At 42.0% G+C, this 17,327-nt stretch overlaps 1 protein-coding gene across 1 annotated transcript in view; it reads left to right on the top strand.

Annotated features, from left to right (window-relative positions):
- The first annotated feature begins 432 nt into the window (after positions 1 to 432).
- The window catches only part of LOC115361450 (kelch domain-containing protein 8B-like), a 79,460-nt gene continuing 62,565 nt past the window's right edge, over positions 433 to 17,327 (top strand). Inside the window, exon 1 of the mRNA XM_030054820.1 lies at positions 433 to 823. Coding sequence (XP_029910680.1) covers positions 433 to 823 — 391 coding nt within the window. The remainder of the gene's footprint in view (positions 824 to 17,327) is intronic.

Raw genomic sequence — 17,327 nt, 5'->3', positions numbered from 1 at the left:
CTCTGTTTTCTCTCTCTTTCTTGTTCTCTTTCTCATTCTCCCGCTCACGCTTCCTCTCACCCACCAGCCTGCCCTCCTCCTTTCTCCCTTATACTGTTGTTTCCACCAAGCCTACTCCACTTTCCTCTCCTCCCTGCAGTCTTTCTCTTCCTCCATCTCTCTCTCCGTCTCTCTCTCTCTTCAGACTCAGAGGTTCAGGCAGCCACTCAAACAGACAAAAACAAGCTCGCGCCCCCGCTTCTCTGCCTGTTCTGCAGCCCTCCTTCAACTTTGTCGGGGCTTTCACCTTTCCGTGTCCCCCTTTCCCTCCCTCCTCCTTCCTCCCCCTTCCTGTCCGCCTCCCCCTCCTCCTCCTCCTCCTCCATCTCCTCCTCCCCTTCCTCCTCCTCGGCACGGTGTAATGGTGCGTCCCCTCCTCTCGGCCCTGGAGACATGCCCGTGCAGGAGATGGCGGTGAGTCCTGTCAAGTCCCTGTACTGGGAGCAGTTCCCGCCCATGACGCAGCGCCGGGTGTACTGCACTCCGGTCTACCATGACGGCCTGCTGTACGTGCTCGGGGGCTGCAGCGAGACCGGCATGCCGCTGGACAGCGCCGAGGTCCTGGACGTGGAGAGCCAGACGTGGAGCCAGCTACCCCCGCTGCCTGCGGCCCGGGCCGGGGCCTCGGCCGTGTCGCTGGGGGGCCAGGTGATGGTGCTGGGGGGCATGGACCACCAGCAGAGCCCGCTGGCCTCGGTGGAGGTGTACCACCCTGATGAGGGCAAGTGGGAAACGAGGGCCAGCCTAGGGCAGCCGTCTATGGGCGTCACCGCTGTTGAGAAAGGTAAGAGAGTGAAACGGCTGTGATTTATCTAGCAGTTTTGGTTTTGGAAGAGGCTTGACAGAATTCCAGGTTTCACATGTCTCTGAGGGCTGTCAGGCGTCCAGGTCATGGTTATTGAAGGAGACTGGAGTCGAGTTTGTAGATTCTTGAAGACGTTGCAGAAGCTAGGTGAGCCAACGTCCCACACAGGTTAAATACCTGGGACTCCCCACCAGTCTGTCAGAACTGAAGAGGCTGCTTGAATGAGAAGTGAAATGTTTTCAAGAATCTACAAACAAGTCCAGCTGCCCGCGACTCAACTCCCCATTGATGGAGGTCACGTGTTTTCCTGAATTCTTCCTGTGTTGTTGTTCCTATGTTCCTGTGTGTATGAATATGCAGAAATATCATTGCAAATCTCTTTAGATTTGCAAAACAAATGCAGCGCAAAACAGATGAAGATTTTCAAACAGTTTGACTGAAATGTTTTTTTTTTTTTAAGACACTGACTACTAAACATGAACACACAAGACATGTTTGGATAAATGAAAGGAACAAAGGAAATATCACAAATACAAAAAGACGGGACAGGTACTATTGATGAAATTTAAAAAATAGTACAATTTGAATAAATCTTCAGAATAACCTTCTTAATATTAGGCATGGGGAAAAATGATTCACTTTAGTGTCATGATTTAAAAAAAAAAAAATTAAATTAAAAAAAAAAAAAAAATTGCAATAAACCCTAATTTCAACTTGCAATACTTATAGAATCACGACATACTGTGCTTAAATAATTAAATACTTGATGTGCATTGTTTTTGGAAATATGACTCATGATATACAGTCTCTAGAGCTGTATGATTCCGTTTTTTCCCATGGTCTGGTGTTAAAAAAAGCAACCAGAATTCACAATAAATTGTGATATGGAATTGCAATACTTAACAATCGCAATATATATCAAAATGGCACCCAAGTGTTGTGATAGTATCAAATCGGGACATAAGCATACCTCCCCGGCCCTATTTAATATTGAAGGGGAAGTTGTGGACATGCCAATTTCCGAGTCTCAAAAAAAGGCAGATATTGGCCGATACTGAGAGTCTGCCAATGTATCAGTCCATCCGTATATACAACTTGTTGTATATATCATCCCAGTCAAGTTTATTCAGTTGCAGAGCTGGGCAAGGAAATGTATCTAACAAAACTCTCCACACACTCTAAATAAGTCTTAAAGCAAATGTTATTAGTGTGGGTGGGGAGGCTGCATTCACCCGGTCTAATTACTGCCAAAAATCAACATTTGCTCATCGCGGGGCTGTTGGAGTGTATGGTTTGACATATTGTATGAGACTTTGAAAGAACAGCAACAACAACAGACTCATTGCTCTGACTGATGAGCTCCTCGGCTTGGGAGAAGTCCTCCCAAGCTTCTCAGTTAACTGTGGCCCTGCTCGCTCTGCTCCGAGTGGAGGCTGCTCCCTTGCGATTAAAGCAGATCTTTAAAACTGCACTGATTGTCGCTCGCGGAGCTCATGAAGGCGGTGTTTCACTTTGGCTTAGGTTCAGTAATCGTTACGCGGAGCAAGTCCCAGGATACTGATTATGTAAATGGTCGTGGTGGATTCTGTGTGTGTGAATGTGCATGCAGGATATCTGTGCACTGGGAGAATGTCAAACACGGCCCCTGTGGAAAGCCAGTCGTCACGTGGCCCACCTCTACTGAATAAACATGGCGGACTTAATGCTTATTCCCCAGGGGTCTGCGGGCTGTTTTAGGGTTGTGTATGTTTGTGCAGAGGAAGGAAGATGGGAAAGAAAGGAAGAGAAAAGGATTGGATGAAAAAAAAAAAAAAGGCAAGAGAAAGTGCATATTAATGAAGGGAAAAAACACATTCTGAATGAATGCTGCCAAAATATTCAAAATATTACCCTGATATGTGGCGAAAACAACTTTGAACACACGGAGAAGAGGAGGTGGGAGTAGAGGTGCGTTATGCGAAGCGCTCCTTCCCTGCAGTTTACTGTGTTTACATCTGAGGCTGCATGCTGTTGAGCACGGATTTGATAAAGCATGGAATCAATATGACCTTTCAAGGTAATATGCAGCCGGTCCGGGAGCATTTTTGTGATGTGCATTTCTCATGCACAGGAAAACCCATACAAATCCATTAAAGGAAAATAGAGGTGCTGTCAAGTGATTTGCCGATCTCTTTGATATCCCCCGCACTTACAGTCCACCTCGGTTTTTGTTGATCGCATATCAAACATCACACGGTGTTGGATTAAAGATGTGACCCCAAATAACAGCCAGTCACGACATGAAACTGGAGATGGCTCTATGTAAAACAGAAGTGTGCAGAAGGGAATTTCAAAAATGAATAAATACCACCTTTCCTTTAACACAGAACACTGGCAATATGAATGTTAGATCCCCAGGAATGGACCTGCAATTTAAAACTGGTGGCTCTTTAGTTCAAGAATGCAGGTTCATAGGGAGTTATCAGTGGAGAATTCCGGCTTTATTCTTGTGGCTGTTGAGCAAAACTTTTCTAATGCTTTTTGTTAAGGGTTTCAATTCTGAAAGCGGCAATATTTATATTCAGCTATGTCTTCTTTGTGCAGACTGTGGAGGTTTGTGTAATGAGCATCGGGATAGCACTTGATCGCAGTCCGGAGATGTGCTTATAGTGCCTTGCCGTCAAAACATTTTCTTTAAGTGGAAGCTGTTGCGCTGTCTCATATTTTAGTGCAGATTCTTTCATTAGAGAAAAGCTTAGCATAAAAAAAAAACAAAAAAAAGTCAGATTCTAATATTCTAAGAGGGTGATGGAGAGATACACCCAAATGCATTTTCTCCCTGTAACAAATGCCCTGTGAGCAGCCAGAATATGATCACCGAGGGACAGTTTTTTCTGTTTAAAGCACACACACACACACACACACACACACACACACACACTGCCTATGGCCATAAAGGAAAGGAGAAGAGATTTGGTGCTGTGGTTGATAATCACCACCTCCACCACAGTAAATACTATGGAACTCATTAAACTCAGACTCCACAGGACTCCCACCGTTAATCCATGTGAGATTATGCTCGCTCTCTGCCCTGTTAATCTTAAATCGTATGTTAACTAATTGTCTGTCGCAACTGGCTGGCTGCATAATATTATCACTGTCCCGCATTAGCACTGCAGGATTTGCTAAGGTGGAGTAACAGTGTAGTCACACATGGCTATGAAAATACAGCTGTGTGTGAGTGTGTGTTGTCACTCCCTGCGGTCTGTGCTGTCATGTTTTTTGTACGGTCTGCATTGACACCTAATGCACTGACGCCTTCTATTCTTGTTCCATGTGTGTGTGTGTGTGTGTGTGTGTGTGTGTGTGTGTGTGTGTGTGTATGTGTATGTGTATGTGTGTGTGTGTGGCTTCCAGATTGTCTGATGGTTGATGGTTATTGACTAATGGTCGCAACCGTAGAAGGATTAGAGACCTGCTTTAATTGGATACTGGACTTGAAAATATGTAGCCTAAATGTGCTTGAACATTAATTACCCTCTTCCTTACAGTGTGTAGTGCTGAAGTTACTGTCCCAGTCAAGCGTCCAAGATCAGGGCTTTCTGAGAAGATTAATGAGAAGCCACTCCACAGTAGAGATCTGCCTGCAGTCACATGTGAGCCTCGCCTGCCACAGAATCTGTAGCTGCGTTGGATTTTCTAATGCAGAAAATCAGCACTTAGCAAAAGTGATGCCATGTTGATAAATATTTATTCAGTGAATCCACTAATTGAAGAATAGAATTAGCAATGGTGTGTGTTTTTTTTTTTTTTTTTTTTTTTTTTTTTTCTCTTATTTGGTAATTTACAGTGAAGAGAGACAGGAGAGAGGGGTGATATGCAATGAAGGTCCCACAAAAAGGATGTTATGCTTACACGATGCGTGCCAACGGAGCCATCAGGATTCATTTATTCTTTCACCAGTGAGTGGGCTATTAATGTCATTGATTGTACTGCAAGTGGTAAAGCATGTGCAGCCAGCCAGTCATTGTATGCGGCGGTGTGGCTATGAATGGGTGAATGTGAGGCAGGAGTTCTAAAGTGCTTCGAGTGCTTGGGAGGCTAGAAAAGAGCTACAGAGATGCTATTTATTACAAACCCCCAGAGGGTGATCAGGACTCCAGTGGGAAGCGGAGAGGTCTTGTATTTTGTCCCGAAGTTGGACCTCGGTACTTGGACATATTATAGTCAGCCCTCTTCTTTTTTTATCTGGTGATACTTTTATTCCAGACGGACGTGTTTCGGCATGGTATTGTGTTACGTCCCCAAGGAAGAGCAGGGGATGAGTGGAGTAGTGATAAAATTCCCTAGCCTTATATAATACACTGCAAAAATTCAAAATATTACCAAGATTATTTGTCTTATTTCAAGTCAAAAATGTCTTATTCCTAGTCAAAATATCTCATTATACTTAAAATAAGGCATGATCACCTCAGAAGTAGTTTAGACAATTGTCTCTTGTTTCAAGTGAAAATTTGCTTGAAACAAGTGAAAATTTGCTTGTTTCATTGGCAAAATTTGTTTCTTGTTTCTAGCTAATTTTCACTTATTTCAAGTGAATTTTCACTTTTTCCACTGGCAAATTTTGCCAATGAAACAAACAAATTTTCACTTGTTTCAAGTGAATTTTCATTTGAAACAAGTGAAAATTGTCTAAAAACAATTCTGAGGTGATCATGTCTTATTTTAAGTGTAATGAGATATTTTGACTTGAAATAAGACATTTTTGACTTGAAATAAGACAAATAATCTTTGTAAGATTTTGCGTTTTTGCAGTGTAGAAAGAGAAAGCTGGTCCAGATTTAAGCATAAACTCAGAATAAGCTTTAAATGAATTGACTAAATCAGTCAAAGAAAACCACACCCTCCCTCAAACTACTAATGCCGGCACACAACAAACTGGAGTGGCTCACACACTTAAAGCTGCTGAACGGCCAGCTGGGCACTGCCTGCCCTCTGCCCTGGGGTTTTATGCACACGCATTGATGGCTGAGTGGCTGCAGGTGCGAGTGATCAGTCACCACACACACACACACACACACACACACAGCACCACGGCCACAACAATACCAAGCATGATGTACCTGGTTATCCTCAGTCACCTTTATCACTGTCAGTGCGAGCCTCTGTGATGTTTTCTCATAGTTCATCCCCTGACCATGAATCAAATGTTTCATGTTCCCCTAATGAATCTAAAGTGATAAAAATGTCATAATGCCTCCAGCAGGTGGTCTCATTAGCTAGCCTGATTAATGGACAGATTTTCTGCATGGAGAACCACATAAACCCCGTTTGAAGTGACCATCAGTAGCAACTGTCACTTATTCATCACTACGGTCATTATTCAGAAATATCGGACGTCAGAATGTCACAATTCACCAATTAGAATGGAGGATTTCACAACGTCGTGTAATAATCTTTGCAAGCGCAAGAAGGGTACTTCGTCTCTTGTCTTAAAATGGATACTAAACCTTATGTAATTTCTAAAATTAGTAAAATGTATGGATTAAGCTGGATCCTGTTTTTCATAGCAGTTGTCATTGTTTTCACTTTAATCAGATTTGTATTCCACATACATAAAGCACTTAACAGCATTTTTGACTTTACCCTCTTAGATATTGTGTATTATCAGTTTGCAGTGTTCAGTCAATTACTTTTGTAATGAAATGTCCTTGTTTACCCTTTTCTCTCAACCTGCCTTGTCTGCCTCATTTCCCCATTTCATTTCCCAGACTGACTTTTGAATGAATGTGCCCAAACAACATACACGCATGAACTTGCTGCCCTCAAGCAAAGATGGGTGTGCGTTAAAATAAATTGTGTTAGCTTGTCAAAACTACTACTGCATCACTCACTGGAAGCATAACATCCTGTGCGTGCATTGCCTTCTGGTTTAATGTGGTCACTTTAGGTGGGGAAATCTCTGCACTTTGCACAATGTATTTCTCCCTGTTTAATTGTTGGCACAGCAAATCCAGATGTTATCTTTGCGTGTGTGTATGTGTGTTTGGTCGGGGTCATAGGGTTGGTCATATGTAACTTGGTGTGCCATCAGCCAGGGATTATGTTAATGTCACAAGTAATCTGCTCTTTGACAAAACGAAAAAGTAGAACACCACTTTACTTACAAAACCTATGAAAGACGGCAGAAGTTGTAGGCTGTTTTTAGTTTTCTGTGAAACTGAAGACATTTTGTACATTTGTCTTTTTTAAAAGTTACATAATGTATCATTGTAAGGGATAAAAAAAAAAACCCAACAGTATCTCGACATTGGCAACTAAGAGCACCAGCAAACACGGTGTATGTGTGTGCATGATTTCCCTGGGTGCACATTAGAGGAGGGACCTGCACAGTGTTTTACTCTGTTGGAGGGTATGTAATGGAGAGTGACAGGATGGGTGAGCGGGTTTGTGACATTTGACGCGAGTCATGACTCATCACATTCAGGCTTGTTTCATTTCAAGTGCCAGTTACAGTATGTGCTTTAGACTGCACAGCTTAAACAAGTTACTTTGTTGTATCCAGCTGGTGTTTTTTAGTCCCACCAGTTAAAATGTTGTCAAATTAATTATGATACTATTTATTTAATATATACTATATATTAAAATACTAATAAAATATGGTTGATGATTGGTAGCCCTTATCTGGTGTTGGTGATATACTGATGGAATCAGGGGCGAAAATCTCATTTCATTATTGGGGGGGACAATAAACAGCAAAATTTCAGAGAGTAATTTCTTACGCTCCTTTGAAATTTGCCATACAGTGTTGAGCCCTCAGCATGTCCACATGTTTTAAATAATGGTATTAAAAGCAATAATTCTCTAACCAAATTTCTTTGCTCACTGTTCTATTTCCACTACAGTCCATCAAAGTAGCTTTACAAGCACTAGAAACTCAAAATAAGCTCTAAAACTAGAGGAAATACCTTGAATAATCCAACTACATCAAACTATTCTTCAAAAAACATATTTATTGTAGTGTCAACAAAAAATAAAGCAAGATATGGCATCAAATAGTGACATACAGTATATGTTTGAGCTGCACACTGTCCCTTTTAGATCAAATAAGAAAATGAAATGAAACTCTGCCACAAAATAATGCAACTTAAAATGCAAAAAATAGATATCTATCTAGAGACAAACTCAAAATATCAGTAAAATATGAACTATTTTACTGCAAAGACAATATTGCTTCTTTGTTCAAATGTTTCTTTTGCTTTATCAGAGTTAACAAACATGCTGGAAGTGATTTTTCTGTAAGCATTTCACTCGTTTCATTATTTGCCATTGCAGGAAACTCTGACAGCATTAGAACATCACCCTTTTCCTCTTTTGTGCGGTAAAGCAACACCACAGATTTCCCTCCAAATCCAACCTGATGGCGCATCATGTGAAATGCAGAGCAGAGCCCAGCAGAGGCTGAGAGGACAGTCTTCCCAGGCCACACTCCAAAATGCTCCAAGTCCCCCAGCGAGCATGCTCAGGGCTCCATGCTTCGCCGTTCACATGCTTCTCATGCTCAATACTAGACCGCAGTCCAGATCACATGACAGTCCTACAATAGCATTTTCAAAAGCGTGGTGTTTCATATTTAAACACTTTGGAGAGCAGTTTCAAAGAGCCTAGTTTTCCTGGGTGGAAAAAACGCCGGCTCAGTGTGAACAATAAAAGATGTTTGTCCAAATTTATCTAACATAGCATATGGACATAACTTTAGCCATGGTCTTGCATGTTTATGCTAAATGTCTCAAAATAAAGACAATGATTACAGTGTTTGTTATGGTAAATGATGATGATATGGGAAATAGTAAATCATGGCCATAATAAATGTACTAATGTATTGATGTTCAGCTGATCCTAAAGAATATTCATTGTGACAGCAGTATAGACAGTAGCTAAGAGAGTGTGTGTGTATGTAACAGGGAAGCAGCTCAGTGTGTGCATTCAGCATGAGCACATTCAGCTGTGACATGTGCTCTCAGTCAGCATCCACACATTCTCCACTGATGCCTTCTGAAATCACCCAGAGTGCTTGTATTTGTCTTTCACACATACACACACATACTGGCAGGACTGTCTTTGTGGGGACATTGGATTGACTTACATTCATTCTTACCTAGCCCTCATTCTAACCCTAACCCTTTCCTTAACCAATGGGGGGAAAATTTGCCTTTTTACTTTGTGAGGGAAAAAAAAAACAAAAAAAACAAAAAAACTAAAAGCCTCACAATCTGAACTGTCCTCACAGAACAGGTTGTCCAAAGTTGGTCCCCACAAGTATAGCTGAACATGGTGTATGTGGATATGTGTGTGTGTGTGTGTGTGTGTGTGTGTGTGTGTGTGTGTGTGTGTGTGTGTGTGTGCGCGGATATGTGTGTGTGTGAGTGAGTGTGTCTGTGTGTTTCACATGGTGGTCTAATTTGATGTACTGTATGTTGACCATGAGAAATTCTCCTCTCCTCTCCTCTCCTCTCCTTTCCACTCTTCTCTTCTCTTCTCTTCTCTTCTCTTCTCTTCTCTTCTCTTCTCTTCTCTCCTCTTCTCTCCTCTCCTCTCCTCTCCTCTCCCACCCTGCTTTCCCGGCTGCCCTGAGCTGTTTTCCTGTTTGTCTCTTGACTTCCTCTGCATTTCAGCGTCGACTGATCAAGTGCACATTGCTGTTGCTTGGCAACAAGTGTGTGACCGCTGTGTTTGTTTTTAGACTGATCAAAGGAAAGCAAGCGTAGATTGGTTGTATGTGTGCGTGCGTAAGATGGAGCTATAGATAGAGCCTGTGCGTGTCGGAGGGAGAGCATACGAGCATGCGTGGGTCTCAGGGTTTGTGTGCAAGACAGAGGAGAGTGTGTGTTTCTCACACGGGGGGGGCTGTCGCAGCCTTTTCATAGCAGAACAACATCGCATTTCGAGAGGCGATGGGTGAACGTGTTGCTGTGTGAACCTGGGCCTCACTCCTCTTCCCTTGTTGCCATACATACTGTAACTGTCAGGGTGCAGAGGAGTGAGCACAGACTGTGTGTGGGCATGTGTGTGCAGAGCGTAGTCTGGGCCTTTCCCCTGTCAGCGATCACCTCTCTTTCCTCCCGCTCCCTCTTCTTTCATTCCACTCATGGATCACTCAGCTCTTACCTCGGCTCACCCCGAAGCACGCAACTTTTCCCTGGAGCTCGGCTGCACAGATTTGAAACATTGTGTGTAAGAAATGCAATCTCCCTCTGTGCCAGTACAATAATGTCCTCTGCAGCCCTCCTCGTGCCTTCGAGACGCCTCTCTTTAATTTGCTGTTGTAGCAAGACTCATTAAAAGTGTCATACTCTTACTTGCTGATGCGCTTATCTCCCTCTTAGTATCTGCTGCATTCTGTGATTAAGCACCACTCTCTTTGCCTTGCGACATGGGCTATCAGCTGGCCTGCAAACCGCCCGACTGAAAAAAAAAAAAACAGTACCACAGAGATGTCTAACTCCTATGAAACATGTTCCTACTTTCTTTGTGCTTCAGAACCTCCTCTGGCAATTTCCACATCTCTGCCACTACTTTCCTTTTCACATTTTGCAGTGACCTTGTTTTTGGGCCCCTCTAGCCCCCGGTCCCGCTTTAGGATGAATTATGCAGGGCACATTCATTTTCCTACAAAGCTGGGGGGCGGTAATAGTGTCTGTGATATGATAATATCCTGAATTTGAGATCAGTTTTGGGTCAAGCGATGGATATGTTTTCAGAAACGGTGAAAAGCGAACTTTGAATTGTGCTGAGACGATGGGACGGTCTTGTCTCTCGGTAACAAGGCAACGTGATCACAGAAAATGTGCTCTGGTGGTTCTGCGAGCGTTAGCCACCGTATGGATCATCAGGTAGCAGCCAGGAACACAACAAACGGACTTGTGAAGGCCGAATGGGGATGAGAGAATTCTTTCGAGGGCTTCTGGGAGCTAAAACGTTTCTTATTAACACCGATGTGGATTGAAACTCATCTCTACATCTCTGTGTCAGCAAGGGAGGTACTGAAGTGCTGGAGGACACAGCAGGACACAGAAAAGATGCTGCAGCAGTTTCTGTGAGGCTTTATTCAGAGGTAGCTCTTCAAGACAAGGCTCATCTGACTCAGTTAGCTGCTGTGCAGGCTTATCTCACAAAAATCTGCCAGTGTGCGTCCCCTAGAACTTCTGCTGTCCACCAGTGGTATATTTAATGGATCTTAAATTTAATGGATCTCAAAATGGGGCTTAAATGGATTATATAACTGCAGCTAATAATTATTTTTTTATTATTGATTAATCTGCCGATTATTCTCTCAATTAATCAATTAGCTGTTTGGTCCACAAAATGTCAGAAAATGGTCAAAAGTGTTGATCACAATTTCCCAGAGCCCAGCATCCTCAAATGTCTTATTTTCTTCTGTAAAATGACTTAAAACAATTGATCAAAATAATTGGCAATTAATTTAATCACAGATTTTTCAACTAATTGTTGCAGCTCTAATGGATAATGATGCCTTGATGCATGCGTAATGGCTTTATGTAAGTTGCTGCTGCTGCGGTTTGGCTGTGTAAAGCACAAACCAATTTATCAATGTCCAGACAGCTACCTTTACTTTTGCTGTTCCATTTGTTGCTTATACATATTTACAAAGTTTCTCGCATCCAGCTAGAACATCATCAACCGCACAGTTACCAACCAACTTTGAGCCAATGCTACGCTCCCTGTAGACGCCACGGTCAAAAAACTGCACGCCTCACCTGGCTTGCAACACACCTGGCTGCATTACTTAGAAATGCAGTCCCATCGTGGGTAACTGCCACCCAGTGTACAAAAAGAGCATTGCATCCTGCAGTTTGCATGCACAGCTATTTCACTGGATGTATAGTAAAGACAGTTTACTATATTGTACTTGTAACACACATTTCTAATGTCTTGCAGTCAACTAGCTATTAGACCATTCCATGTGCTTTCCGGGGACTGAAAATAGAATCAGACCCTGCAGCATGGACGCTTGCTGCATGGGATCTTTTCATTGACTCACACTGGGAGCAATAAGCTTAGATAATGAATACTCATTTCCTCAGAATGATCTTTTGGGCCCAATTTAATCATGTCCAGGCTCAGAAAATGACTGTATTGCTATTAGAACCATCCTCAGGTGCAGTCAGTCCAAAGCAAGGAGCTTTCAGCAAGGTATTTATTACATCTTTTGGCCTGAAATTATAGTCATTATCATGGGTTTAATTAGCACAGCTTGATAAGTCAAGGACTGTTAAACAGGCAGGCAAAGTTGCACATTTGCAAGAGATTCAAAGACAAACACGAACTAGAACCACACACACACACATACACACCCACTCATTCTGTGATGTAATGAAACCATCAATCCCTGCTGCCTATGTTATTGCGCAATATGGTGTTTTTTATTTGATTCACTGACCCTCTGTCTGTGTTACCATTCATGGCTGACCACTGAGAGATGAGAGATGGGGAAACACACATGCACACACACATGCACACACACATGCACACAATCCCTGTACCTTTTTTTAGCTCTCGGTCGCTCTCTCTGTCTTAGGTTCTTTCATTACTCAAGGTCCTGGTATTTACTTTGCGTGTATGTGCGTTTGCGTGTGTGTGTGTGTGTGTGTGTGTGTGTGTGTGTGTCTGTGTGTGCGTGTGCGTGTACATAGTGCAATCCACCCACACACTCAAAAACACACACAAACATGCATGCAACCTTGATTCTCATTGAATGTTGAAATGTGAATAGTTCATCCACAGCATCTATTTCTAGTATCTACATCTAAATAAATAAATAAACTGCTCCTTTTTTGTCATCATCATGTCTGTGAATGCATTATGCAACTTCTCAAAAATGCCCCTGTTTAAAAAAAGGATTCTCTCAGCGAGGATTATAGTCATAAAAGCAGAAAAGCCTGAGATAATGACATGAAAGTGACACTATTTTCCTGCGCAGTTCACTGCACCCAGACCACTGTCTGTCGGATGCTTGATAGTGCTTTTCCTCCCTGCTTTGGTTCTGGTTGGACTCAACTCATACTTTCAAAGTGTAATAACTAAGTAGAAAAAAAAAAAAAAAACTTTTGAAATGAGGATTATACTGGGAACAAAGTTTCCGACTTTTAAAACCCAGCTGGAGCTTGCCTTTTTACACCTCAGTAAAGCCCGCAGTCAACAAGGAGTGGGCTCTGTTCTCGATATGAGTCGGTGCTGGCAGAAGCCTCTGGTAGTCTGGCCCAGCTGAGCTGAAGTCTAGCTGTTGTGCTGGAGGGCAAAAGCTCAGTGATAATGTTGTTCAAATGTCGCTTTTACAGACGCCGTGCAGTGTATGAGATGCGAGAATTTCAACTCAAGTGTTTCTTTTGTTTGTTTTTTTTTTCCAATTTAAATTCAAAGCATAAATGCCTTGAATTGGCATGAATGAATTCAAAGAATAAATGCTTTGAATTTGACAGCTCAGTGCTCTTATGCTTTGAATTTGCATCTGTATTTAAATGTTATCTCTACAAATAGTCAAAGGCAGTGATTTTCAGCTTGTGGATGTATACCATGATCTATATGAATGTAAAAATTCCAGTGTTTGAACTGTTTTTTTTTTTTGTTTTTTTTAAAGGCGCTCCAATGAATGAATGAAATGGTAATATTTGACCGTGCACTCCAGTGTCGTCTTTTGGGTCCCATCTACAAGATATGAGCCAGAGAACCCACTCTGCCTTTAGTTTACCCATTCACACCGTGAGCACTGACCCACTGGCCCTCTTCATATGGGATTCTGATGTTGTCAGCCAGTATTTTCCCTCTGTTATCTCTGTCCAAGCCAAACATCAATCACCTTAAAGGAAAAATCCACACTAAAACACTTGAAGCCTCCTTGATGCTTAGATTGTTGGTAATGTCCTTTGCATTCCTGGGTCTGTTCAGATTTTTCATATTCCTGTGTACAGCTGGTCAAACGTAGACAGCTTGATGTCACATTGAAATATTACCAGTGTAGCAACAATGGAACATTTTTCAGCTGTAAAAAAAACGACAAAAAAACAAAACATCAATAGCAAACATCAGGTTTTGATGTCAGGCCCTCAGAATTAAAGAGAAAGAGCTTCTTTCCTGAATTTATACCAAGGTTCAACAGTCATATAAAGATGAAATCCATCATAGCGTAGGCAGAAGTACCACATTTCTCCACTGGCAGTAGCCTCAGTAATCCATAAAGCAATATAACCACCAGACAAGTTGTTTTGATTAAGGGGCAAAAATGCTTTTCCTCAACTGGCGAGACTTGCTTTTATTGTTGCCATCACTGTTGCTATCGATCGTTGAACCTACACATATCAACTGCAGTGAGTTCAAGTCTGTTTTCTGGGGTTTGTCAAGGCAGTGTGGGAAAAGCAGGAAATCACTAGCTGAAGTAGACAAGGCAGGTTGAGGGAAACAAAGCATCCACAAAGTAAATTACAACACTCACTCACTCAAAATAACTCCTGGAAGATACAGAATATCACAGGTTGATGACATGTAAAAATGCGATGGTATCTCAGGGTGGAATTTTCCTTTGAGTGAAAATGGGCTGAGCGCAGTGCTTTCACCTCCTACCCAAGACGTAGTGACACATAAAAGCTGTGACAGCCTTTTCTTTGCCACTCTGACCCAGTGTAGCAAAAGGTCTAGACTTGAGGCATTTGGGCACAAGGCTGAGGTGCTGAATCTCTAAGTCGCAGCCAGGATTACTTATTATGGAAGCCTGGTTGCTGATGATACTCCCCCCACGTAGCCTAGACCCAAATGACAGTGCCTCATCCCCCCAGCAAAAGCTCTTTACCACGGGAGGCCTGGAGCCTTGCTGTGGCTTTCATTAGAAGCTCAGAGAGCGGGTGATTAAAGAGGAAAAACCTACACAAACAAGAGCTGGCTGCCTGACAGCGTAAAATCTGGCAGTGCAGAGCACCGACACTCACGCGTGCTTCTCGTTCTGGATGGGGAGCTCTCTTTGCTCAGGAGGTAGGAGGAGAGGGAGGAGAGTAGAGGAGGACAGAGGTTGAGACATAGAGAGAGAGAGAAAGAATGATAGAATGAGAGAAATAACATGTAGTGTGGCAAATGCAGGGCACTTTCACTTGTGCTTTATTTAGCATGGTTTGAACTGAACCCTGATGTGTTTGGGCAGGTGTTAAACCAGCAATCATCACACTCGGGTGCAGACCAAAACAACTGAACCAACGCTGTGATCGGACCCAAAAAACAGGACGAAACCACTTGATAGCATTTACAGCTAGTATTTAGCAACACATGACCAAAATGAATCAAACATTGACGTGAACAAGGTGCAAGATGCAGATGGTGCTGGATACTCAAGATGTTTGTCTGATCCTGACCGAAGAGCGGGGTGACAGCTCCCGCATGACTTTTGTTGATACATTAATAATTAATTTCTATTATTCACACTGTAGGTTTGAAAACGACATGATAAAACATGTACACTGAACAAAAGAAGGAAAATACTGGCTTCCAAGTGGCATTTGATTCTGTTTGACTTGATAATCTGTGCAATTACTTCAAACACCTGATTTGCCTGTTATCACAGTATTGAATGGACGTTATCAGTCATAATCCCCCGCACAGGTATGGGTTAATAGGCCCCTGCTGCACCATCGAGAGGGCCAGAAGGCTGTTATCATCTGTTCCTATTGTCTACCTGTCTTAACCAGTCAAATGGGACCTAAACTTAAACTTAACCATCACGGTGATCTATTTCCTAACCATAACAAAGATCTGTTCCTAACCTTGACCAAGTAGAAAACAAAAGCTAACAAAAGCAAACTTATGACTGATAACGTCCGTTTAATGGTGTGGTAACGGTTAAAGCAGGTGCTGCAAATGGATATGGAGTAAAACAATCAGCAGGACATAATTCAGTCATTGCATTCAAAAAATACATGTACATCAATTTCTAGCATTAGTCTTTTTTTTTTTTTTTTCAGGGCTGCAGACTCCAAACTACAAACAGCCCAGATTTCTGAAACCCAGACTTTGACTGTAGGTAGCAATCATTTCAAGAACACCATGTTTCATACTTTTTATAACCGTCTACCTTCAGCTCGGCAGATATCTCTCTCACAGCTCCAGGGGTCAGATGGAAGGCGGGCTTTTGTAGTCCAAGATGTCTAAGCTCTGGAACAACTTGCCACTACACACAAAGCCGTCCACATCTTCATCACCTTTACAACAACCTATTTTTATGACCCTGTCTTCTCTTGAATTGTTATCATATTGTTTTTATTTGACAATTTTATTACTTCTCTAAATGATTTTATTTGTTCCATTGTCTGTTTTTCCTTTGATTGTACTGTTTGGTTGTAAAGCACTTTTCATGTTAGTTTTAGTGCCCTATAATGTGAATAAATGCTTGCAAATGCAGAACGTGACTTCTGTTAACACACACATAAAGTCTTTCAAATTAGACGCACTTCAAAAGGAGGCTTTTATTATCACTTCAGTTACAAGTGATTATAATTACTTGGCAAATCAGCAACACAAACAAATGTGAGACCAGCACTATGAAGAAAATACCAGCCTCAATGAAATCCCTGCCTAATGTGATTAATATACACGTTTTTATGAGAAAATTGTTGAGACCACAACACAAAGTTATTTTGGTACTTAAACAGGAATATAAATGTTACAGTTAGAGATTTAGAGCACAGATGAATCTATTCGAAGAAAAAATATATGTCACTATAATAAAATACACCTTATCCAGTCTTATTAGCCTAAATGATATACAGGGGCTGCAATAGAGAGTCACCATCCCCACTAACTGAGATACTGTTGATTCTCCCTGTTTGCCCAAATGAAATTCTGTGCTTGGTTCCATAAAGCATCTAAACATATATTTTCCTAAGAAGTTTGCTGAAGATTTCCTTAGAGAAAATGAATGTAACTTAAAATTTAACTTAACTGTCTTCATGAATTATCCTTAAATGTAAAAGGTTTTATCCTTTCGTGTATTTTGAGACTCTAAGAACCCTTTGGTTTTTCAGAAGTCTCTTTTTTGCACATCCTTAGTAGCGAAAATACATGTAAGGAGGAAGTTCAGATTTTTCACACAGTTACCTCTAACTGCCGTTTGGAGCTGCCAACATGCACAGACGCATTGTGTGGCTTTAAGAATAAGAAAAATGGAGAGTGAGAGACTGTAAGAAAAAAAAAATGTTTGTGTTAAAAGCAGGTGAAGACGGAGGGAAAGACTGAGAGACAGAGAGAGAAAGGGACTCTTGGCTGAGGGTGAGACCAGCTTAGGAGGAGAGCAAAAAAAAAAAAAAAACTATTTAAAGAGAGGAGAAGAATGCAAGAGAGGGAGGGATGGAATGAAAAGCCGGTAGAGAGAGGAAGAGTGAGAGAGCTTTGGGAATAGATGCAGCACTGCAGCAGACAGTCGACCCTGACGGGCCGGCTTTGCTGC

Source organism: Myripristis murdjan, chromosome 7 (assembly GCF_902150065.1).
Source record: "Myripristis murdjan chromosome 7, fMyrMur1.1, whole genome shotgun sequence".
Lineage (NCBI taxonomy): Eukaryota > Metazoa > Chordata > Actinopteri > Holocentriformes > Holocentridae > Myripristis > Myripristis murdjan.
Note: the sequence above shows the minus strand (reverse complement) of the source record. Positions and strands in the feature narration are given on the sequence as shown.